General features: G+C 45.2%; 1 protein-coding gene and 1 non-coding gene across 14 annotated transcripts in view; both read right to left on the minus strand.

Moving 5' to 3' along the window:
- NUP214 (nucleoporin 214) overlaps nucleotides 1-24,565 on the minus strand; it is a 134,591-nt gene that overhangs the window by 36,816 nt on the left and 73,210 nt on the right. For 12 of the 13 annotated variants that reach the window (XR_010944796.1, XM_067742928.1, XM_067742927.1 and 9 more), the window contains 4 exons: nucleotides 22,892-22,962; nucleotides 12,493-12,649; nucleotides 5,625-5,777; nucleotides 1,452-1,623 (listed from right to left, as the gene is read on the minus strand). Coding sequence is in view for 12 of the 13 variants with exons in the window: in XM_067742928.1 (XP_067599029.1) it covers nucleotides 1,452-1,623; nucleotides 5,625-5,777; nucleotides 12,493-12,649; nucleotides 22,892-22,962 (553 nt within the window). In the remaining variant the exon portion in view is untranslated. The remainder of the gene's footprint in view (nucleotides 1-1,451; nucleotides 1,624-5,624; nucleotides 5,778-12,492; nucleotides 12,650-22,891; nucleotides 22,963-24,565) is intronic. The other variant, XM_067742925.1, reaches the window with a different exon arrangement.
- Nucleotides 20,872-21,006, minus strand: LOC137228456 (small nucleolar RNA SNORA48). The gene has a single exon (XR_010945248.1). It is a non-coding gene; the product is annotated as a small nucleolar RNA SNORA48 (small nucleolar RNA).

Consider the following 24,565-nt stretch of genomic DNA (forward strand, 5'->3'; position numbering starts at 1 on the left):
AAAAAGGTGACAGGCTCTTTCGGAGATTTCAAACCAAAGCTGGTACTCAGCTCTGCTGGAAAAAATGGAACCAGCCAGTCAGGATTTATGTGGGAGAGCCCCCAGCCAAGGCAGAATCTGATACTTTTTTTTTTTTTTTTTTTAACTAGTGAAGAAAATAGCTGGTTTCAAATAAATAAATAAAAACCTCAAGATTCCTAGTCAACCACGAACCTTCCACCAACTTTGCATTATGTGCCGGGCGGTCACTGGCGAGAACAGTCAGAACCTGCCAGGATACTGGCTTAAGTCGATCCCAACTCTCCTTTAAAAGCTTTTCTTAACTTTTAAGTCTTGGGGTTTCCTGACTTCCTGGGAGAAACTTAAAAGACCCATTGGTCTCTGCACGAAATCTAAGAAGCAATACATCGACTTGCTCACTTTCCTTGAAATTCGCCGGCACTGCTGCAGCAGCATCTTTCATGGAGAGGAAAGGGTATGAATAAGGAGTCCACTTGAGTTTATTTTCAAGATAAAGATGCTTTCACCTGGCCAACCCTCATCCCATGTACCCTGACAGCTCTCCCAAACAAGCCCCTGGCTCCACTCCCCAACCCTCTAGCTTTACACATCCTGAGCCAGTGCTGAGGACAGGGACAGCGAGAGGCCTGTAAGACGTTAATCTCCGACTCCACACCTCCTTTGAAGGAGACACTTTGTAGTCATCACCACATATATTTTACTGGGAATTTGTGGTGTGGTGAAGGCTATTTTTTCCATGGGGTTTTGGTAACCAGACCGAATTTCTGGGGCCCTTAAAAGCAAATCTCTAATATGGCATTTTCAAGTGAGGATATGCACAAGGGAGTGAGAGCTGCCTTGAAGGCTGAGCAGTCGTGGAGACTCCGAAACACGCACGGGGCCCAGGCAGTGCCTAAGGAAGCTGGCCCAGGGGACTGTGCACCGAAGACCCACTCTGGGGGTCTGGGGCGGAGCAGGGGACACAAGGAGTTGTTTGCTCAAGGACAATGGGCCTTCTGCACAACAATCCCAAGAGGAAAGAATGTGATTAGAAACTGTTCATTCAGAGTCTCCTAACAGAAGTCACCACACAAGGGGCAATCCTGGCTGTACAGCAGCCACGGTGAGACTGTTTCTCTTCCTCTAACCAACCCTGTAGCTCCACCAGGAGAACAGGGATCTGCCAGCCACGACGCCACGTATCAGGGGACAGCAACACGGCGGACGTCCACCGCGTACTGGACAGAGTCTGCCTTGGAAGACACGAACCTTCCCCTGGAGACAACAGGAATCCTGGAGCGACTGGTTTGCTGATTTCAAGGGAGGGGCTTTCAGCTCAGTTGAGAGTAGGGGAAACAGAAGAACTTTCTTTTCAAAGCAGCAGTACTGGGCCCCAGTGCTTCTGCTGACCTGAGCCTGTGGGTTTGCCCAGGCCTCTATGGGGGGCTTACCCGAATCCTCCCGCGCTGGCGGCCGCGGTACCCTCTCCGAACACTTTGCCTCCCGTCGAGCCCAGAGGGCTTGTAAAGGCTGGGGCTGAACCGAATGCTGGCACCCCTCCAAACCCAGGGGATCCCCCAAAAGTAGGAGGGCTGCCAAACACTGGAGCAGCACCGAAGCCACCTGAGCAAAACAGAGGCAAACAAACAGAAACAGGGAGAAAGAAAGAAGGAGACAGGAAGAGAAGACAATGAGCAGTGAGAAACCAAATCAAAAGAGGGAGGAGAAAGGGGAAAGTACGTTAGAAACTCAGATTCAAAACACTACAGCAAAGGGCAACACCCTTTCTACCAGCAAAATAACAAACCCAAACCCAAACCCAAACCCAACCCAACCCGCCACCCCCTCCATTTCTAGCAGAGGGGTCTGGGGTCCATGTAGGAGAGCTCCTTGGAGTTCTAAGAATCCAGCAGACTCCATGTTTGTCTGCGAGCTCCCTGGCCCTCCCAGAGGCAAGCTGGACTCATCAGCTCCAAGTCTCGTGAGATCCGACTGCCACCAAGAACCAACCCCACGCACGGCAGACCCCCGCCCAGACCCTCTGCCATGTTTTGAGACTCCTCACTGAAAAGTCACGCTCAAAAGCGCCGATCCCTACCCAGCTGTCAAAGTGGTCAGAGTTTATTACTTATCATCACATAGGCAAGGCATCTCGCTTCATGGAAACACAAATTATAAAATTAGAGGCTCAAATCCCCTCTCAGGGAGAATCTGCGAGCCGGGTTACAGAGGAGATGGAGAGGCTGACGCTCGGCCAGGTGCTTTTTACTTATTTAGAGCCTGAGAGCTCTCACATCTCTCACAGGAGTCTTTCTCTCCCTGTACAGAAGAATTTTTAAAAAATGCTCTCTCTGCAGTCAGGAACTACTCCTCAATAAAAAAGCACGCCGTTTCTTGTCTGGAGGAAGGCTGCTGCATAAATGTGATAAGGCAATCAATCAGCCGGGAGGAGAGCCCTGAGTCCACGACCCCCTGGGCAGGCTCCCAGCGCTCTCACTCACGTGGACACAGGCCTGCAGGGGTGGCACGCATGCAGGTGACCGCACAGGAAGGGCCAGGCGTGCCCAGGCCACCTCCCCTGATTGCCGGATGCCCATCAGGCGGGAAGACAGAAGGTCCTTCCCTAACTGTTCCTTCTGCTCCTGGGGAGGGTTCCCAAACCCCAAGATACTGCATACATCACTCTAGGCTATTAGCAGAGACACTTGCTGAGTATCTATTGAGCAGAACAGAGCAAAACGGTACAGGACGTGTGCTCTAAAGGGCAGCATTTCTTACAGTGACCATCGGCCCAGGAGCTACATGCTGAAGGGAGGAGTGGTGGCCCAGGCAGAGCCAGGAGGCGATTTGCCCAGGGAGACGGGGACCTCATTCTCGTCCCTTCAGAAAGTGAATCCCGTTGACAGAGGGATCACTCAGGCCTTCTTACTATGAGCGTAATCACAGCACAAGCTTCGGCCACCTGCAACAGGGAAGATCAACCGCTGGACACGAAAAGCTGTCAGCTGAACGCCTTAGTTAGCTGCTACTTTGTGGTTCAATCGTTTGGTTATTTACCATGAACAGCAGAAGCACAACTGAGAAGGTGCTTTCTGTGCGGGCTCACGTTTGGGTTTACATTCTGTATTTTAAAACCTTGAGTGAAATTCCAAGCCATGATAATGGAGACTGTTGGGTTACAAATATAACAGACTGGAAAAAAAAAAAAAGTGCTAAAAAACCCTTGCAGTTGAATTATTTAAGACTGATCACAGATCTGGTTACACTTTCTTCCTGGACACACAGGCCTTTATCTAGTGCCTTGTACTCAATAGTGTTCAGAGTTCTTGGTGGAAGGTGAGTGAAAAATGAGAAGTCACAATGATACAGAAAGTATACTGGACAGGAAGGGGAGGAGATTAAGCGCACACATGCATGCGTACGCGCGCGCGCGCGCACACACACACACACACACACAATGCCCCCAAAACAACGAATCCATGTCACAGCTATGTGAAACAGAAGAGAATGGTCACTTGGGCTTTATTTCTGGAGACAGGCAACTCACTCCTGATGCTAGGGGGGTTCCAATTTTATTAGATGCTTATATTTTTTCTCCTCCAGAAGAGACAGAAATTTAGTAGCACTCAATGATAATAAGATTTCTGATTTACTGAGGGCCCTCCACGTGCCAGGTGCTGTACACCAGTTTGTTTCAATCCTCCCAACAAACCTGGGACTCCCTCCTTCACAGGTGAGGACCCCGAGGCTCAGAGAACATGTCTCTCATCTACGCTGAGCCAGCTGGTGAGCAGTAGAGCTGGGATTGGAACAGGGCTGAGTGACTCACAAGACTACCCATCCCCTCACCACTACATGCCACGCTGCCCCCTGCCACTACCACCAAATCCAGCAACTCCACTGACAGAGCAGTGGGGTGACCCCAGTGGACTGGGGGTGGCAGGAAGGTCATTTTCAGTCTGTCCCACTTCCTGTTCTCTCCTCAAATGATCTCCAGTGGTATTATTTTCTACTGCAACTGTACTCAAGGGAGGATGGGCACTTTTGGGATTTCAGAGACCCATCCAAACCATCAATCTAAAAATCCCTCGAGACCTCAATCTAGGTGGTTTCATGGGGCAAGTAATCAAATAGGAAAAATATTCTGAAACATGGGAGGACACATTTTCTCTCAGACTGCAAAAATAAAAGGGGCAAATTCTCAGATCAACTGGGACATGATCCCAGGATAAGGAACAACATAGAAGATAAACACAAGAATCGAAGAAAACATGATCAGGTTCCTGAAAAAGTAAATTTAAAAGTCTTGATGATTAATAACCTAAAATTTCTTAGTCAAATAATATTTGCCTTGTCAAGCAGGACCAAAACCTTTGTAGCACTTTCATTTTTAAATCATTCACTGCAGGGAAGGGTGGCGGCAGAATAAAGCTGTGATGCTCATTTCTAGTCCATTTTAGATTCTAGGAAGGAGTTTAAAAAAACTAGCACTCATAGACTAACCCAGCCCAGGCACGGGTCTGAGTAAAGGTGCACAGTGCATGCAGAAACCTCAGCAATTTCGGTTCTAAAAGGTGGGATTCCAGGTACTAATTTGGGGCAGTTCTGCTCCTCAGTCAGAGCCACCCAGGCATCTGCTCCTCGGGTAGGGTCCTTCCTCTGCAACCCCCCCCCATAAATTCAGATACACACAAGGGAGAAGTATCCTGCCCGCTCACCTGCGGGGCATTTGCTTTATTTTGAAGAACTGCTTGCTCAGCAAATATCCTCCCCCTTGACCCCCTGCCTTAAAAAAGTCTTTTCACACAATCTTCCACACAACAAGGGCAGGTATGCACAGATCCCCTCTGTAGATCTCAGAGACAGAAATAGGATAGAGGGGCAGCTGACAGAGATGAAGTACGGTTTTGCAGGTAAACATATATTGTTCTTTAAAATTTTTAATTATAAGTGTAATAATACATGATTGTAAGAAGCCACACAGTTTATAAATGTATACTTTAAAAGTAATGCTGGGATAAAAAGTAGTACTGTAACGTTCTTTATTCCTGACTACATGGGTATATTCCAACTGCAAAAATTAATTGAGCTGCAGAGTTATGATATGTGGATACTGTATATGTACAGGAATATCAATACATTTATGTATGTTACACTCACAAGTACAAAAAAAAGTGATTTGGGAAGGAGGACAAATGATACAGACATAAGAAATTAAATAAATAATCTGTCTTGCCCATCACAGGTAATGGGCATCCAAGCAAATCTGACTTAGGATGCTTTCTTGTTTCTATTTCAGTTATCACGGTCTTATATGTTCCCTCACTTTGGTTGTTAAATGCAACTAAGTATTCACAATGCTTTCTTCCCTAAGAAAACGTGAAGTTCTCTTCAGGGCTGCGTGCTGTGCATTCTGTGCTTTTTAACATGTCTCAGGAGACCTAGAACAGCGTCAGAAACGTAGTAGATGCTCGATAATTAGAAAATGAATTTTGGGGAAAAGGTCCCTTCATCCATACTCCATACTCTCCCCTGAGAACACCCCAGAGAGCTCTCCTTCCAGAGGTCTATGCAATGTTAAATACGCATCTAACAATAACCACAGCTAACAGGCATAGGAGTACCTGTTTTACTTGGAGTGGAAAACCCAAAGCCTTGGGAGGCCACACTTCCTCCTCCAGAGCTAAAGGTGCCAGCAGGTTTCTGGTCTCCAAATGATGAGCTGGCAAAGCCACCAAACGTCTTGGCTCCACTGTTTCCAAAAAGGTTAGAGGTATCTGAAGAGATGAAGAACACGTATGAGGGAGATCAGAGGGAGAAAAATGTCCTTATCTGCTTCTCAGAACAGAGAAGGAAGGAACCTCACTAGGTGTCTGCGGAGAAGGGAATGATAGAGAAGTCGAGGATCCAAGGTCGCTGAGATGACCTTGTGTGCCGCGGCATGTGGGATCTTCCCGGACCGGGGCACGAACCCGCGTCCCCCGCATCGGCAGGTGGACTCTCAGCCACTGCGCCACCAGGGAAGCCCTGCATGCATCTTGATGACAAGTCTTTAATCATTCCGGTGCTCAGGCTCAGGACTTCCTGTCGTGATTCTACAGGCACAAAACAACAGGGCCGCGACAGGTCCCAGTGAAGAGGCTCTTCTGCAGAAAGGTACCTGCGTGCCCACAGGTATCACAGGTATGTCCAACACAGGACCAACCCCGCAGCTGCACACGAGACCATTTGCTTCTGAAGAACAGGGCTGGTTTTCATGGATCTCCTCGTATGAAGACCAACTTCAAATTTTGTCAAACTAGAGAAAACAAAGAGAGAATCCAAACCGAGCGCGGTGGCTTCCAGCGTTCTGCTTTTACCGTCTAGCTGGGCATGCTTGCCACTGCTTGATCTGTGCAGAGAACGGCAGACGAAACAGGAAAAACCCTGCTGCTCCTACCTCTGATCTGATAGGAGCTAGGCATGCTCTGAAGAATGTAAGGGGCCAGCAAGACTTCCAGTCTGATTTCCTCTTTCTAAGAGGTTCAGTTAAGCCCTTGACCTTTCAGAGGCTTATCTAGTGGGTCGCTCCTGCAGCTACACACTGAATCGGCTCCAAGACTTAAAGGAAAAACGGAAATGAGGGACTTTCCTGGTGGTCCAGTGGTTAAGAATCCGCCTTCGAATGCAGGGGACACAGGTTCGATCCCTGGTCGGGGAACTAAGATCCCACACGTCGCGGGGCAACTAAGCCCGTGCGCTGCCAACTACCAAGCCCGCACACTCTAGAGCCTGCGAGCCACAACTAGAGAGCCTGTGTGCTGCAACTACTGAGCCCGTGCACTGCAACTAGAGAGAAGCCCGCGTGCCACAACAAAAGACCCCACATGCTGCAACGAAGATCCCGCGTGCCGCAACTAAACCCCACTGGAGCCACATAAATTAATTAATTAAAAAAAAAAATAAGGAAGTGAACTACTAAAAACCAAGATGGGTGAGAAGTATTTTGTTACAAGAAATGTGAATCTGACAGGCAACGTATAAACAGCCAAAGTCAAATACATAGAAGTGCTTGGAGAGAGTACAAACAGCACACTAAGTAACAGGAATTTTTCTTTAACTCTTTTCCGGGGGGAGAGGGGAGGGATAACTCACATTTCCCCACCATGTTTGGATGCATGTTTTATTAAAATGAGTTTGCACCCACAGTAAGGCAGCAAGAAGCTCTGCTGAAATGGGATCACTGCCCAAAGCCACAGGCATGGACAGGAGGCTGAAATGACGTGCTCCGGGGCATTGACTCCCTGTCACCAAGCGACGCCTACAAGCACCTGCACAGGCCAGTCTTCCCCCAAGCCTGTCAGGCGCTCACGGAGAAGGTGACGGAAAGGAAAAGGGTGGAGGGCGAATAACTCTGCAAGTCGGGCCGTCTGCAGAGGTGGTCTACCACTAGCCCGTCAGCGCCAGGGTCTCTCATCTCGCTCTGCTGCCAATCCCACCCCAGTGTGAGATGCAACTCCGTTACTACTTCCGCTTGCAGTGCTCTTGACCTGCAGGCCAAGAAGTGAGGAGCCTCACCTCAGGGACACAACCACCTCAAACGTCTGTAGGCACCAATAACACAGAGCCTCGGACCACCGCAGGCTCACCTGCTCTGTAAAGCTATTGCTGACAGTGTGGGAGCTTGGCTGTGAGTAGGTCAGGCACTGAGAGCAGGAGTGGATAACGGATTCCTTTTCACCACCTTCACATACGGTCGCACGGGGCCATATACCCTCCGGTAGAGTCTGCAAAACGCCCTCCTGAGCAGTCTGATCCTTCCCCTAGTGAGCCGGCTGAAGCTTACACCAGATTCCTCCAACGGCAGTACAAAACCAGGCTTCTCAGCCATTCCTTTTATTTGGTATTTCAAGAACAGAGGACTGCGATTTTCTGACTTTGTTAGCGCTACCAAGGCAAAAATTCCAAATAGCAAACAAATTCAAGTACAAGATTAGAGGCTAGAGCTCCTCTTGGAGAAATCAGAAATACAGAGATGAAATGATTTTACTGGGACAGTGCTGGAAGACAAATTCTAGAGAAGTCAGAGAACATTTAGAAGTCTTCGGGCTTCTTTATCCCTTTATCCTTTAAGACTCCTTTGTCTTTAAGATGTTCACAGATATGACAGTGGAATAAATGAGCTGTGCAGTCAGCCCTGGCTTCGAAAACCTAATAACTGTGGGGCAAGGTCTTAACCTTCCCAAGTCCCAGTTTCCTCATACATATAATGGGACAGCCACTGTGCCCAGGCAAGGCTGCTGGGAAGACTGAATGAATTAATGTATGGAAAGCCCCTAGTCAGGCATAAGGTAGCCCTAGAAAATAGGACTTCCCTCTCTGTTTAACTTATCTCCTGCCAATCATGTTTCCTATCCCAATCAAGTTCAATACAATAAAACAGAGCAGGTCAGCTGCAGAAAGTTAAACCCTTTTCATTTTGCAAAGATCACTAGGATCAAGCCATTCAAGTTGTAACAGCTGTCATTTGTAGTCTCCAAAGGAGCTCTGCATGTTGAAACATTTTAGGATTTATTTAAGCTGCTCTGAAACAAAGTAGCATTAAACGATGGGATGTCTGCTTCTCTCTGTCTCTATGGCCAACAATGTGCTTCTCAGTTTTCTCCTAGTGGCTCCAAAATAACAGTCTCTGGCTCTTGAGAATATGGTGTCTTGGCTGTCGGAACAATATTTCACTGTGGAAGAGACTTCTTCACTTGTGAACTAGCCAGTAAGAAAGCCTGTCTCTGCAGAGCCACCGGATGACCTCCACTGGGGGTTCCAAGAATGGGTCACAGTGGCATCCGCTTTGGGCTTCCCCCCACTGGTGCAACGTGGATCCTCCATGGTCTTTTATTTGGCAAAAACACTAGCAAAATCCAACAACAGGGTCTGACCCAATTTAAATTAAATGATACTTGATATAAATAACATCACAGAGACCAGGTCCCACGTCATTCTGCAGGTCTAAAGTCACTAGACGAGAATTCAACACACACTGACAAGGCAGTTCTCAGGAAGCCCTCGTCCAGGATACCTTCCCAAGACATTCTCTTAAAGAACAGTAGTAGAAGGAGCCTTGTGGGACCAAAGGATTCTCATCAAATGACTCCTTCATCCTCACACAAACATGTCTTTCAAGCCCCTGTGCAGAAAGAATGTGCTGAGAACTGTTCTCACCAGTGTCTTTAGGACAAGACTCAAGGAGGCAATAGGGCCTTACAGGTAGCAATTCACAGGACCCCCAGGGGTTAACTGTATCTATGGTAGAGTCTCGGGGAAGAGAGAGAGAAGAAACCTTTCTAGTGTGAGCTTCTGGATATAGAACACGCCAGCTCCAAGCACCAATGTTCCTAGCTTGTCTTTCTCGATCAATGCATAGTTCCAATTACTCCTCAGGCCTAAAGAGGGCAGCTCCAGGACCAGGCAGCCTGGGGCCTAAATGTCACCAAGGGAACTGCTGGTCGCCCAATCTGTGCTCAGATATCTATCTGCAGGGGAGCATGTTCGATGCCATGCGGAGCGATCACAAGGGCTGTCAGACAAGGCGCATGGGGAGGTGTTCCATTCCATGGCGAGGCCAGACGATCTCAGCAGGCAACACAGTGGATCAGAGCTCTGCACACATGCCGGGATGAAACCCTCCTTATGCCACTTACTGGCTGTTACCACTGGAAGTCAACATTCCCACTCTGAACCTACTTCCTTATTGGTAAAATGGGGACGGCCACATCTGAAAATACTGTTGTGAGAGGTGATTAGACCGCACACACTGAACAACTGGCGCACAGCAGGTGATCAGTAAAGATGAGTTCCCTTCTGCTGATGGCTCGTGAAAGAACAGAGCATAAGGGCTGCAGGATTCCAGAGAGGGAGAGATCACTGTGCATCCTCGTGACCTTTCGGCCACGCTGCAGAGGAAGACATACATTCACGCTGAAAGGAACGGCAGGTTCAGAGGAGCGGCGTGTGGGAAGCAGTGTGAACCCTGGCACTGAAGCAGGGAGAAGTGAGGGGGTGTGTGTGTGAGCGCGTGCGCAGGCGAAGGAATTCGAAGTCAGAAAAGTGTGTCAGGGCTCGTGGAGGGCCCTGCATTATAGCCCAAGGAGTTGGTCTGGACTTGGTTAGTGGGACATTGCCAAAGGGTTCTGAGTAGGGAGAGTGGCAAAATAAAAGAGTTTTAAGACATTCAATTTGGTACAGGTTTCTAGACCACAGTGTAGGAGACAGCAGGCAGAGAGGGGAGTCTGGAGACTCCTGTGATAACGTGGATGACAATGGGGACACACCCCACGATGACAGGGAAAAAGGAGAGGGAAAGAGCAGGGAAGGAAGTGTTTGGCAGGCAGGAAAAGAGCCGGGAGCCCATCCACACAGGGCAGGAAACTGTGCTGCTCAGAGGACCACACGCCGCACGGTCGCCCGAGGAGAAAGAGGCCGCCCCTGTGACCTGCAGAAAGCGTTCTCAGTTCTGTGGCGAGGCCAGTGTCCTCCCCAGGGGCCTTCCAGCTCCTTCTCCACTGTTCCTTCCTCTCATCCTGCACTTGGTCCTCAGGGCTACAGAAGCTCTTGTCCGTTTCACTAGCAAATTACGCAGTTTTAAAAACCAAAATAATGCTAAATCTTTCCTGCATACTTTCAAATTCACTTAAACTTCCCTTAAATGTGAAAGTAAACTGCTGGTTTACAACAGCTGACGTTTAGGAGATGAAGACCTGCAGGTGTCTGGTATCAAGAACAGATATATGTTTATTTTAAACCAGAATTAAAGAATTAGAAACAATGGTGTGCCTACGAACAACAGGTCGGGGCTGGGCAGGGGGCGTCTGTCCCCGATCTGTAGCACTGTCCAGTTACTGTGGTGTACATAACTACTCCCTGATGTCACTGAACAGGGAGCTGGGGAGAAACGTGCAAGCTGGCTCTCCTGAGCCGGTACAGGCCAGCTCCAGCCCAGCACTGAGAGAAGGCCATTTTCTGCCAGGTAAGAGCCACGGCATTAAAGGTGAATCTGACAGGAGGAAAGGATTTCTTACAAAGATATGACACACCCACGTTTTAACAAAATAGGCTAGTAACACAATCTTGCAGACAATAATCTGCCCATGGGACAAACCCACATTTCTCACTAGCATGTTTTATCAAATGCCTGTTCTGTGCCAGACGCTGTGTTTGGCACCTTATGCACGATCTAGCTGAGTTCTAGGTCTGCCACTTTCTGGCTTTGTAACTAAAAATCACCTAACCGTTCTGGCTTGTTTCTTGATTGGAAAAGGGAGACTGACACCCGAGGATCATGTTTTCAAAGTACGTGTTATGGAGCCCTGCAGTTGTGTGCTGATAGCTGGGAAAAAGATGGGGAAACCACCCAGGAGTATTGCTGGTTCTTGGCCCCTGCTTCTGAATACCCTATTTTTCTCTATGTATAAGGATTCTGCGTAAGAGTTCATCTGCAGAAACGGCTTCTGAAAACTGTTACTAGGCTTGACTTCTAAGATCCCTTCATTCAAGGGTACTAAATTCCTCCTAGCAGAACACAAACTTCTGATTATATAATTTCACAAGTTTAAAGCTATGTGTGTCTTCACTATAATCTCTCCTTATATATTACTAGATGAACAGTGACATCAAAGTAACTGATCTGTGACTCCAGGAGTCTCAGCAAAGAGTTTTGCTTTTTAACTACATGAGCCTTAATATCAAGGAAACATCTGTTCTGTCTATGGAACACGAGCTCTCGCATGAAGATCGCGTATAGCACAACAGAAGAGAGAAGCTTCTGGTAGAGTGTATTAAACAAGAGAAGCTAAGATGAAGGTGACAGGTGCCCGACTTCCCATCTCAGTCTCTACTGGCAGCAGGATATATATTTTTAGAAGATTTAAACAAACACATTTCTTTCATTTCCAACCATGAACAGACATCAACAAGGAATCAGCTGGAGAAGAAAGTGCCGGCAGAAAGATACAGCTTCATTTGAAAACAAGACGAAAACGTAAGAGATGAGAAATAATGACGGCTTCAACTTTTGCGTGACATTTCTCTACAGTAGCTGAATTTTAAAGCAAATTCAAAGAGAGTCCGACACAAATGAAAATCCAGATGCTCCTTCAAGCACACCCAGCTGGTTCTGCTGCTCTTTTACGCCTGTCTGCTTGCATTCATTTCAAGTCATTTCAATCCTAAGAAACAGAGCAATTTGGGCCTTGGGAGAGAAGAGGGGAGTAGCTCAATACACAGATCCTCTCTCCCTGCAGCTCTGATGTCTTTCCATGATTATATAGGACACCTCATTAGAAAACCAAAAATAAAAAACAAAATCAAAACAGATCACACTGCTTCGGGGTAGACATTTTAAATGGGCCTTCTAGACCTTTCTTTCCTGTCTACACTTGTCACTGAAGCTTTGATAACACCGCGAGGATGACGATGACGCCAGGGGACCAAGAGACTGGGAAAACTTTCTTAGCTTACTTGGGGTGGCTGTAGCTCCAAAGCCGCCGCTGGCCGAGCTGAATGGGTTTTTGTTGGCTGCGTCTTGGCTGGGTTTCCCTCCAAGGCCACTGAAGAAACCGCCCCCTCTTCCAGTGTTTCCAGACCCAAACACGCTGCCGCTGGAAGAGGACGACTGCTAAAAAACAAAAGGGACAGGAAGCACGATAAGATGAGAGGTCACGGTAAAATGGCAGGCCACATCCACGGAGAGGAGGCACTCACAGCTGCGCAAGTGGAAGAAGCAAGAGAACGCTGATTAGTTCTGGTGCAGATGCTCTAACACCCACAAAGGAAGCTGAGCTCTGCACAGGAACACTCTCTACAATCACAAGTTCTCAAGTTCTTCTATGTGCACAGTTCTCTGAAAACATCATTTATGGTAGGTGGGAGTTTTAACAGTTCATCTGCCCTGCTGCCTGCAGTCTCTGCTGGACATGACGCCAGGGGCAGGAAAACCAAACCCTCAAAAGCGCCCCCAAATGCGAAAGTTTAAAAACATGTCTAGGTTATGATGAGCACCAATTATTTTAATTCCTCTAGTGTTTGGCTGACCTCATCAGCAACCGACGATAAGGGATTCACACTGTCTTTTCTCCCAATTTGCGCGCTTTTATTTCGTAATGACTTCCCCAGTACTGCAGAAATGAGCTTAAATTAGCTCCACTGTTGAAACGATGACCACAGATGAATTCTGTCCAAGTTTGCAAATCTTATGCTCAGAGGATGGTGAGCACGTGCTGACACAAAGCTGTATCAGGCACCACACACTGTATTTTTGTTTAGAAACTGGTTCTTTAAGGGAGACCAGGGCTAGATTTGAGGGACAATTAATGATTAGTTAAGTATGATGTCTCCCTGGCTGATAACGTGGAATACGATGGGCCATTAGAAATGGGTCGCTGTGCACAGGAACCTTACAGGAGTCCCTTCAAAGGGGGGGGGGGGAACCAGAGAAGTGTACAAGTCCCTCTTCTTTCTGGCAAAATAAACCACCCACCTCAAAACAGTGAGTGAAATATCAATAAATGAGCTAGGAAGGTAGTGCCCTTCAGAAAAGTGCCTAAAATGTAATTTACATGCTCAAAAAATGGTTGCTGTTCAGTATTTTGACAATGACGATAATGAACCAATGACCGAGCACTTTCTCTGTGCTAGGCACTTTTCTACGCACTTTACAAATAATTATTTAATCCCCACAACGGTCAAACCTCTAGCAGCCTGCCCCTGAAACATGCCCCAGCACATCCCTGCTCTGAGCCCCCGTACCGTGACTTTCTGCCTGGACCATATGACAACTTTATTGACGTTCTGCTTCCCCTACAATCTGTGTTCACACAGCAGCTAGATCCTTGAAAATGGCAGTCAAAACATTTCACTCCTGCTTACAAGTTCTGAAAGATACACATGACTTGGCCCCATCCATCTCTTGGCATCGTCTTCTATCACCCCCCCGCACTTGGTACAGTCACACCAGTCTTTTGTGCCTTGGACACGACAAGCTAATTTTTACCTGAGGGCAACATACTTAATGTACTTGCCTAGGTCTCTCTCCTTTTCTTTTTCCCTCTTTAAACTTCTTTAAAAACAACAGGAACTGTTTACTACAACCATTTAATGACGAGTAACAGCTTTTTAAAACTTGGAATGAAATCCAACCATAAGAGCACAGGCTTTGATAACTAGTAAACTGACTTTCAAAGGAACGAAGATGTGACAACTACGCATGCACGCGGAAAACAGAAAATATCAGGTTTCTTGGCTGACTTCCACGCATCAGGCTGAAACATAGGAAACTGCCAATATACGGACATTCTTGCCCTACAAGGAAAAAACCAAAACAAAAACCCCACCGAACGCAGCAATTTCAGATGGCTCAACTCATTTTTTAAAACATCATTTGAGGGCTTCCCTGGTGGCGCGGTGGTTGAGAGTCTGCCTGCCTATTCAGGGGACACGGGTTCGTGCCCCGGTCCGGGAAGATCCCACATGCCGCGGAGCGGCTGGGCCCATGAGCCATGGCCGCTGAGCCTGCGCGTCCGGAGCCTGTGCTCTGCAATGGGAGAGGCCACAACAGTGAGAGGCCTGTGTACCGCAAAAAAACAAACAAAAAAAACCCCATCATTTGAAAAGTAATGGATATCTGCAGAAATGAATAGAAACGGGTAGCACTTCACTGAAGTGAATGTGAATCGACAGTTATTGCATCCTCAGAAGCGGGTTAGAGTATTCCATTCATTTTAACTACAATAAATAACAATAGTTTTTAAAACTTTAAATTATGGAAAATCTCAAAAGTATAGATGGAGGAGCATAATGAACCCATGTACCCATCACCCAGTTTCACCCGCTAACTCACAGCCAGTTGAGTGTTACCTAGAGCCCCATTTTCTTCCCCTCAGCCTTTATTAGTATGAAGTACATCCCAGACATCTCACCATTTCATCCACGGATCTTCCAGCATAAAGCTCTGAAACATGAACCATAACCATAATAACATTATCGTGTCTAAAAAATTAATTCCTTTATATCATTGAATAGAGAGCTAGTGTTCAAGATCCAGCCTAATAAGGTTGCCAAAAAACCCTGTGAATCTCGTCCAGCCTCCAGACCCAAGCACCATTTCACAGGAAGTAACAGGGTGCTACACTGCAGGGATCTCCAAAGGACCAACGATCTGCTTTGTTCATCAACTGTACTATGAGGGGAAATAAAAGAGAGGCGGTCCTGGGAGGGCAATTTATAGATACAGAGGCTGCAGAGAACTACCAGCCGATCTCAGTGAGTGAGGCTGACTTGATCCTGATTCAAAGAAACAAACGTAAAAACAGACATTTATGAGACTTCTTCAGAAAGGCATTTCCGGACTATCGAACCTAAATCAGCTTCCCTGATTACTGCCACATCATCCTGCTTTACTGTCTTCATAGTACTTAAATTAACTATTTGAAATGAAACTGTTTTAATAAAGACTGACACCCCTCCCCACCCCGCCAAATGTAAGCTCTATGGACATAGCTAACCACTTTTGCCTGTCTTACTCATTACTGAATCCCGGCATGAATGTTAAATTAATTTTCACAGTCCTGGTTCTCTACTGCCATTTTAACAACATTAAATCTTCTGATCCATAAACACAGCATGTCCTTCCACTTATTTAGATCACCTTTAATTTCTTTAAACAATGTTTCATTGTATTCAGAGCACACGTTTTGCACTTCTGTTAAATGTATTTCTAAGTATTTTACTCCTTTCCATGATACTGAAAATGAACTGTTTTCTTAATTTCATTTTCAGATGGTTTGTTGAAAATGTACAGAAATACAATTAATTTTTATATATTGATCTTGCATCCTGCAAACTTGCTGGTCCCATTCATTAGTTCTAGTTCTGTAGTGGATTCCTTTGGGATTTCTATATACATGATCATGTTACCTGCAGATGCATAGTTTTACTTCCTCCTTGCCAATCTGGATGCCTTTACTTCATTTCTTGCCTAAATGACCTCGCTACACACAACATATGCTCTTGAGAGCCACCCCTATGGTTGCACGCCATTAGCCGTCCTTCCCTTCTTATTGCTGAATAGTATTCCACTGTGTGAGGACGCCAGGGTCTACTATTCCCCTGCCGATGAACATCTGGACTGTTTCCAGGTGTGGGCTATCATCAACAAAGCTGCTATGAACATTCTGATAGAAGTCTGTCTGTGAGTATATATTTTCATTTCTTTTGGGGGAATACCTAGGACTAGAATTGCTAAACCCTAAAATCAGTGTATATTTAACTTACTGAGAATTTGCCAGATGGTCTTCCAAAGTGGCCGCACCATTTACCTTCCCACCAGCCAGCAACGCATGAAGAGATCTAGTCACTCTAGATCTTTTCCACATTTGGTCTTGTTGGTTCTTAAATTTCAGTAATTCTACAGGTATGACATAGTATCTCATGGTTTTAATCTGCATTTCTCTGATGACTAACAATGCTGAGCAAGTTTTCATGTGCTTATTGGCCATCTGCACAGCCCCTTTTGTAAAGCAGCTGTCCAAGTATTTTGCTTATTTTAAAATTGAGGTGTCTTTTTATTTTTGAGTCATAGGAGTTCTTTACATATTCTGCACAGAAGTCCTTTAATTTATGTATTGTAAATATTTTCTCCCAGTCTATACCTTGCCTTTTCATTTTCATAACAAAGTCTTTTGATGAGCATAAGTTTGTAATTTTAATGAAATCCCATTTTTCAATTTCTTCTTTTATGGTTAGTGCTTTTTTGTGTTCTAAGAAATCTTTGTCTTCCTAATGGTTTCTTCACAGTGGCATTATTGACATTTTGGGCCACATAATTCTTTGTTTTGGAGGGCTGTAGGATGTGTAGCCTCTACCCACGAGATGCCAGTAGCGTCCCCCACTCATGAGGATCAAACGTGTCTCCAGACGTTGTGATTGTGAAATTCCCCCGGGGAACGTGTCTCCAGATGTTGTGATTGTGAAATTCCCCCGGGGGGCAAAATCGATACCGGTTGAGAAGCACTGATTTACTCCAAGGTAGCAAAGATGTTCTTTTTGCCTTTTTGCCACGGTTGTCACATATTTAATACCTTGTTATTAACTGCACAATACATTGTTTCTCTTTATGTCATCAATATTCTTTCTTCAGCTGCTTTAAAAGTTTTCTTTTTGTATTTGGTTTTCAGAAGCTTAACCAGGTTGTGTCCAGGGGTGGTTTTCTGAGGTTCACAGAGTGTCTTGGATTTGTGGATTCCTGTTCTTCAACAAATTTGAAAAAGCCTGGCCATTGTCTCTTCAAAACATTTTTTTCTCACCAATTCTGTCTCCTCTCCTTCTGGGACTCTGATTGCATTATGCTGAATTGCCTGATACTGTTGCACAGGTCACTGATGTTCCGTCCAATTTTTTTTCAGTCTCTCGGAGCTTCATTTTAGGTAATTTCTATTGACATATCTTCAAGTTCACTGTTCTTCTGTAGTATTCACTCTGCTGTTTAACCTGTCTAATCGTTTTTTATTTTGGATATTAGATTTAAACTTCAGATACAGACTGACTTTCTATTTGTTTTTGTAATTCCCATTTCTCTTCTGAGATTCCTTATTCAACCATTCTTTAATTTTCCTGTAAATCCTTGAGCACGACAGTTATTATAAAGTCTCTACCTGTTAGTTCTAATACTGGATCATCTGTAGGTTATTTTTTTGCTGATTTCTAAAGTATGACCGTAGGTCCCCCTTTTCATTTTGCTTCTTCACGTGTTACATACCTTTTTTTGTTGGTTAGGTATACTGGACTTTATACAGAGGAACGGTGGTGTGTGACTGAGGAATGCTAGCGTGTTCCCCAGAGAGTGAGAGACCAATTATTCAGATCTCCCTACGTGTCCAGTTGATCGGGAACTGGTTCACAGATTTAGACAAACCCACCTCTGGTTAGCCAAACACTGCCTTTGCTTAGGGCTTAGCTTATTTGTCATGTAAGTGTTGGAGCCTGGAGCCAGAGGGCAGTTAGGCTGGAGTGCTACCTTTGGATTCAACAGTTTCAGGGAACAGGAGGTTGCAAGACTGCAAGTTCTTTCTGCTTTACTTTCTTTCTCTCAGCAAAATTGGGGGAGAGGTGAATAGAGGATTTTTATACTGAACTTGCAAGTCTTTCAGACTCCAATTTGTTGTTGTTGTTGTTTTTTTAAAAGCAGCTTTACTGGGATATAATTCATATACCACACAACTCACTGATTTAAAGTATAAAATTCAGGACTTCCCTGGTGGCACAGTGGTTAAGAATCTGCCTGCCAATGCAGGGGACACGGGTTCGAGCCCTGGTCCAGGAAGATCCCACATGCCGTGGAGCAACTAAGCCCATGCGCCACAACTACTGAGCCTCAGCTCTAGAGTCCGCGAGCCACAACTACTGAAGCCCACACGCCACAACTACTGAAGCCCGCGCACCTAAAGCCTGTGCTCCTCAACAAGAGAAGCCGTCACAATGAGAGGCCCACGCACCACAACGAAGAGTGGCCCCTGCTCGCCGCAGCTAGAGAAAGCCCGCGTGTGGCAACGAAGACCCAACGCAGCCAAAAATAAATAAATTTATAAAGTATAAAATTCAATGGTTTTGGTATATTACATCTTTAAGTTTTAAAACGTGTGGTAAAATATGTATGACATAAATCTTGCCCTTTTAATCATCTTTTAGTATACAATTGAGTGGCATTAATTATATTCACAATGTTGTGCAACAATTACCACCATTTCTAAAATTTTTCATCACCAAAACGGAAATTCTGTAACCATTAAACAAGAACTCCCTGGTCCCTCCTCCCCCCAGGTCCTGGTAGGCTCTAATCTACTTCCTGGCTCTAGGGATTTACCGATTCTAAATATTCCATACAAGTGGAATCATACAATATTTGTCCTTTTATATCTGGCTTATTTTACTTAACATAATGTATTCACGATTTATTCATGTGTAATATGAATCACCACCTTACTCCTTTTGAAGGCTGAATAATATTCCTATGTATGAACGGACCACCTTTTGTTTATCCAATCCTCTGTTGATGAACACTGGGTTGTTTCCATCTTTTGGCCACTGTGAATAATGCTGCAATGAGCAATGGTGACCAAGTGTCTGAGTTCTACTGCTGGGTCATATGACAGTTCTATGTTTAGCTTTTCAAGGAACCTGTTTTCCACAATGGCTGTACCATTTTCCATTCCAACCAGCAATATACGAGGGTTCCAATCTCTCCAATCTTTGTCAATACTTGTTATTCTTTGTTTGTTTTTTTTAAAAAATTATAGGCCTGCTAGTGGTTGTGGAGTGGTATCTCATTATGGTTTTGATTTTCATTTTCCTAATGTTTATAATACTACTGATTATCTTTTCGTGTGTTTATTGGTCATTTGTTTGCCCTCATTGTTGCCAATAGCTTCCTCTGGCTTCTCCAGCCAGTAAATTTCCTTTGGCAAGGCCTCTCTTCCACTTCCTAAACCCAGGCCTGACATTTGCCCCCAAAAGCTGCTGTACCATCAGGCTCACCTACGATTAACTCCCGTCTGGAAATCAACTCAACAAGGCTTTCTGCCATGTTTTGATGGTCCCATTGTGACAGATTATATTTTCCAAAGATGGTCACAGTAGTATTTCTAGACCTAAATGCTCTTCTAGAGCAAGAGGTGAAGTCTATTCCCCTCTCCTTGAAACTGGGAGGGGCTTTGTGACTGCCTTGAACAAGAAGATGCAGTATACATGATGCTCTGTGACTTCTGAGGACAGCTTCTGCCTGGCTCCCTCTCTTTCTTGGAATATTCTTCCATGGAATCCAGCCACCATGATGTAAGGAAGCCCAGGCCATACAGAGAAGCCACATGTAGATGTTGTAGCCAAGAGTTCCAGTTAAGGTTGGAACTAACAGCCAAGCCAACCACTGGAGAATGCTACTGAGTTTTGGGGTAATTTGTTACACAGCACTAGATAATTCTAATATCCACAGAGTTAGTGTGATTTTCACACCATCTGGATTTTTCTTGGTATTATGATGAAAATGAAGTTCTTCTATATCCTGGCCAGAATCTACCTGTATCCTTAGATTCTTCTCAGAATACCCCTACTACCTGAAAATTCATTCATTTTTACAATGCTTATCCTGTGCTAGCCACAGTCCTAAGCACTGGGGATACAGCAACAAATATAACAGATAAAGCCCCTGCCATGATAGAAAAAAAACTCATTTGAATTTCTAGCCCCTCCAATTGCAAATATAATTTCTGTGAAGGAAGAACATGAGGTGCAGGGCAGTAACCAATATGGAGTTTATCACAGTAAGCTTTAAATCTCTTTGCTCAAATTATGCCTGCGAGAGAGAGAAAAAATTTATGCCTGTGAAAGTCACGCACGTAGCTCTAATTTGTTCATTTCCACAATGTAGTAACGTTCTACTACAGAGTAATGTAAGTTCATCTGCCCGGTGGAATGGCCATAGCTGTCTGGGTTGCTTCTAGTCCTGTTATTGTAACAGTGTACCCTGGCGCACAGGTGCATCAGTTTCTCCAAAGAACAAACTAGGAGTGGAACCACAGGGCTTTACTAGATCAACCTACGCCCCAGCTAAGAGTGTACGTGAGTTTCTGTGGCTCTGCATATCTGCTGACATTTGGTATTGTTGGGCTTTTAAATTTCTGTTGCGTTACAGGTGTGCATCTCTTAGTGGTTTTACTTTGTGTTACTAATTAAGTTGAATATGTTTACGGTCCTCTGGCTATCCTTTTTAAAAAATGTTTTCTTATTTCTCTCTTTTTCTCAATTGTGCTAAAATATACATGAAACTTACCATTTTAAGCTTTTTTTCCCCCATGCGTCTGGGGCATGAACCAGGCATGGGCACAAACCAAAAGCCAAGCTGGGATAAACAAGGAGTTGCTTTGTCCCCGGCTGATATGAGACAGGCACCAGCAACTAGGTGCCACTCGACCCAGGTCAGGGGCAACATTTTAAGGATTTTAAGTGTATAATTCAGTGGCATTGAGTACATTCCACAATGCTGTGTAACCAACACTACCCTTTTTTATGACGTCTCTTGTCCTTTTTCTTTCTGTTGTGTTTTCTATTAAGTTTTCTATGTACAGAGCTCAATGAATTTTGACATATAACTGTTTATGATGTTCAACTTTTTTTTTCTTTTTTTTTGGCTGCGTTGGGTCTTCGTTGCTGCGCGCGGGGGCTTTTTCTAGCTGTGGTGAGCGGGCGCTACTCTTCATTGCGGTGCACGGGCTTCTCGTTGCGGTGGCTTCTCTTGTTGTGAAGCACAAGCTCTAGGCGCGTGGGCTCAGTAGTTGTGGCACACAGGCTTAGTTACTCCGCCGCATGTGGGATCTTCCCGTACCTGGTATTTTCAAGTTTGTCTTTTATGTCTTTACGGCACGTAAAACACAGCTGTTTTATAGTCTAGGAAGTCTTTGGAAATGTGCGTCTCATGTTTACTCTGGCTCGTGATCATAGTTCCTTGTTTCCTGTTGTGATGAATTTACGTGTGGGAATCAATGTCCTTAAAAATTATCTGAGGCCTACAGTTACTTTTCTTCAGAGTGGCCTGTGCTCTTCTGCCAGACATCTGGAGACACCGCCATCCTCGGATCGGGTCAAGCCACATTCTCAGGCCGAGACCGGTGAATCTGGAGTCACAGCTTATCGTGGGGAGGGTCTCTTTTAGCCCTCCCACTTTGTACACGTCTTGGTGAATGATGTCTGCCCCTTTGCCCTTTTGGTGTTGTTAACATAGGCAATTCAGGTGCTCTCAGATTAGTAGATGCTCTCAGGGCAGAACTGGCTTCTGTGCTCCACTCACTTCTACAGGTTCCCATTTTCCCTTTAATCTGGTTTGGTTAAATACCTTATTAGTTTATAAGTGCTTTTGAAACTGGTTTGTACGTTTTATGTAGTCATTTTTAGCTGTTTTCAGTGGGGAACTTGAAAACCAGAAGTTCTGTTTCTCGGTCAAGGATCACTGACTAGGGCAGGGCCCATCTTCTAAGGAAAAAGGTGATAAAGAAAATCTCCTACTGAAGACTTGGAAGAAACATAATATGGCTACCACTTTCTTAACTACTGGACAAGTACCACCCTCACCTTTAGAAAGTCACAATCGTTTCCAATATATCAGAGTACCTTATGAAGTTACTGTGATCTAAACGCAGCAGCTAGCTTTTACAACAGTAAATTTAACCCCTCTGGGCCCTCCGTGTCCTCATCTGTCAAATGGGGATAATAACAGCGTTACCTTATACAAGTACTAATGATTCCAGGACTCAGTGCGTGTACAGCACTTAAAACCACACCCAGCACATAGATAACCACTAGCTAGACAAAGTGAAACGGCTCAGGTCACCGAAAGGTCCCTGGACTATATACTGCTTCGCACAGGGGCCACATACAGTTTCTGTTGCATATCCTTCTTCATCTTGTTTAAACAACGACTTAAACAAATAAAAACTTTTAGCTCAACGGCCTTAAAAAAAAAAAAAAGGCCAAGGAGCAGATTTAACCCATGGGCCATAGTTTGCCAATCCCTGGCCTAACAACAGGCAGAAGATTGACGGAAATCAGGCAATGTGCTTTAAAGTGCTTCCCGAGAGGACTTTCACACAAGGATCAAAACTGTAGTGATTCTCTCAAATCAGAGGCTGAGACTTCTGCATCCCCAAGGGAGCTACAGAAGGCAGAGCTTGAGAACAACAGGGCTGTTTTCTGGGGCTGGTTACATCCTACAGGACCGGTTACATCCTACGGGAACATGACTGATTGTGTCCTATAGGAACGACGCAAATGGGTTTGATACATGTTGACGTGAATAGAGGCAAACATCCATATTTACCTGGCCAAAGACTGTTCCACCAGTACTGGCTGCTTGACCAAACAAAGAACCAGTATTACTAGACCCAAAACCTGTAAAATAAAAAGAAAACCAAAGTTTAATTTGGATGAACCTTCTATAATATCAAAGTTTTGTTTTTTACTTTTTAAATGGCATTTAGGTGTGCTAAAGTGCCTCACAATAAATCAACTCATGAAGAAAGTCTGTTTTCCTACCTAGGAAATGGAGAAAATTATGAGTAAATAATTTAAAGAAACCCTTTTTTTCATTGCTAGAATTTTATAATAGTAAAAAAAAGTCCCAAAGTCCCAAGGACTGAATCCTTGTCTCCTACCAAACCCCAGGCGGGTGAGGTCTCTCAGCGTAGCTCCCCTAGACTTAGAGCTGCCAAGAAGTGCTTCCAGTGTCTGACTTAAAACCATGAATACTCCTACTCCCTGGTTACCTCTAATCTCAAATACCAGATTCTTTCAGGGTAGTTTATCTTTCTTCTAGGTGGCATAACGTGGTTGAGGTGCTGAGTTAACAGGGCCTGGGAGAATCAGGAAGAACTATATTTTATAACAAAAGAGCCCCAGATGAGGAGCTGGAGGACAAGAGTTCCACGCTCATTTCTGCTACTGGTCTAGGCAGGGGAGCTCAGGCAAGGCTCAGTTCCTCAACCAGCGCTGGAGGAGGCCGCTCAGGTTATCTTTCCACCTAGCTCCTGTAGGAAAGAAGGGTTTTTCAGAGGTTCTCAGTTGTACTGAAATAGTTTTGATTATACTTGTGAACGAGGATTCTCAAGTTTTGACTGCAGAACAAAAAGATGCACTAGCGACAGCGTTAACTATCCTACTCTCTTTTAAGACCCACAAGGCCTCTTCCCTGCCCGTTCTCTAGACCAACTTATCACATCTCCTCCCGTCACTCAAACAGGCCAAGCAGCCTCTTCACAGGGCATCAGGTGGATCCCAAAACTGTCGTGCACCACTGTGTTCTTGTAGTGGAACATAGTGGGAGCTTCACAAACATTTGTTGAAGGCAGGAAGGAAATGACTTCCTTTCTAATAAGTTATGAACCAGTTTCCAATAAATTTTCACCAAAGGAATGAATGCGCAGTTACTTGTAATCCTGTCCACCAAATCATTAATCTTTGATTCCGCCCCCCATCCCCTGAGCCTGATGGTTGAAGAAATGCCTTTCATAAGATAACCATGGAGAAAGGAAAATTAGAAAAGATATTTGAGTTGTCCTGTCTACTGGTTTTAGGAGCAAAAGCAGCTGCTAAGATTGGACATGCAATAGTGAGGATTACATTTTACTTTCAAAAATAGTAAAATTTAAAGATTTGTTTTTTTAAAAGAATTACACTGGGGCTTCCCTGGTGGTGCAGTGGTTGAGAGTCCGCCTGCCGATGCAGGGGACACGGGTTTGTGCCCCGGTCCAGGAGGATCCCACATGCTGCGAAGCGGCTGGGCCTGTGAGCCATGGCCGCTGAGCCTGTGCGTCCGGAGCCTGTGCTCCGCAAAAGGAGAGGCCGCTACGGGAGAGGCCACAACAGTGAGAGGCCCACGTACCGCAAAAAAAAAAAAGAATTACACTGAAAACAGAAAAATAATCCAACTTCTCAAATGTCACTATTTGCCCTTCTAGAAAGCAAGGTGGTGTCAGCGGAAATATGAAATACCGGC

The sequence above is a fragment of the Pseudorca crassidens genome, chromosome 7 (genome assembly GCF_039906515.1).
Source record: "Pseudorca crassidens isolate mPseCra1 chromosome 7, mPseCra1.hap1, whole genome shotgun sequence".
NCBI lineage: Eukaryota > Metazoa > Chordata > Mammalia > Artiodactyla > Delphinidae > Pseudorca > Pseudorca crassidens.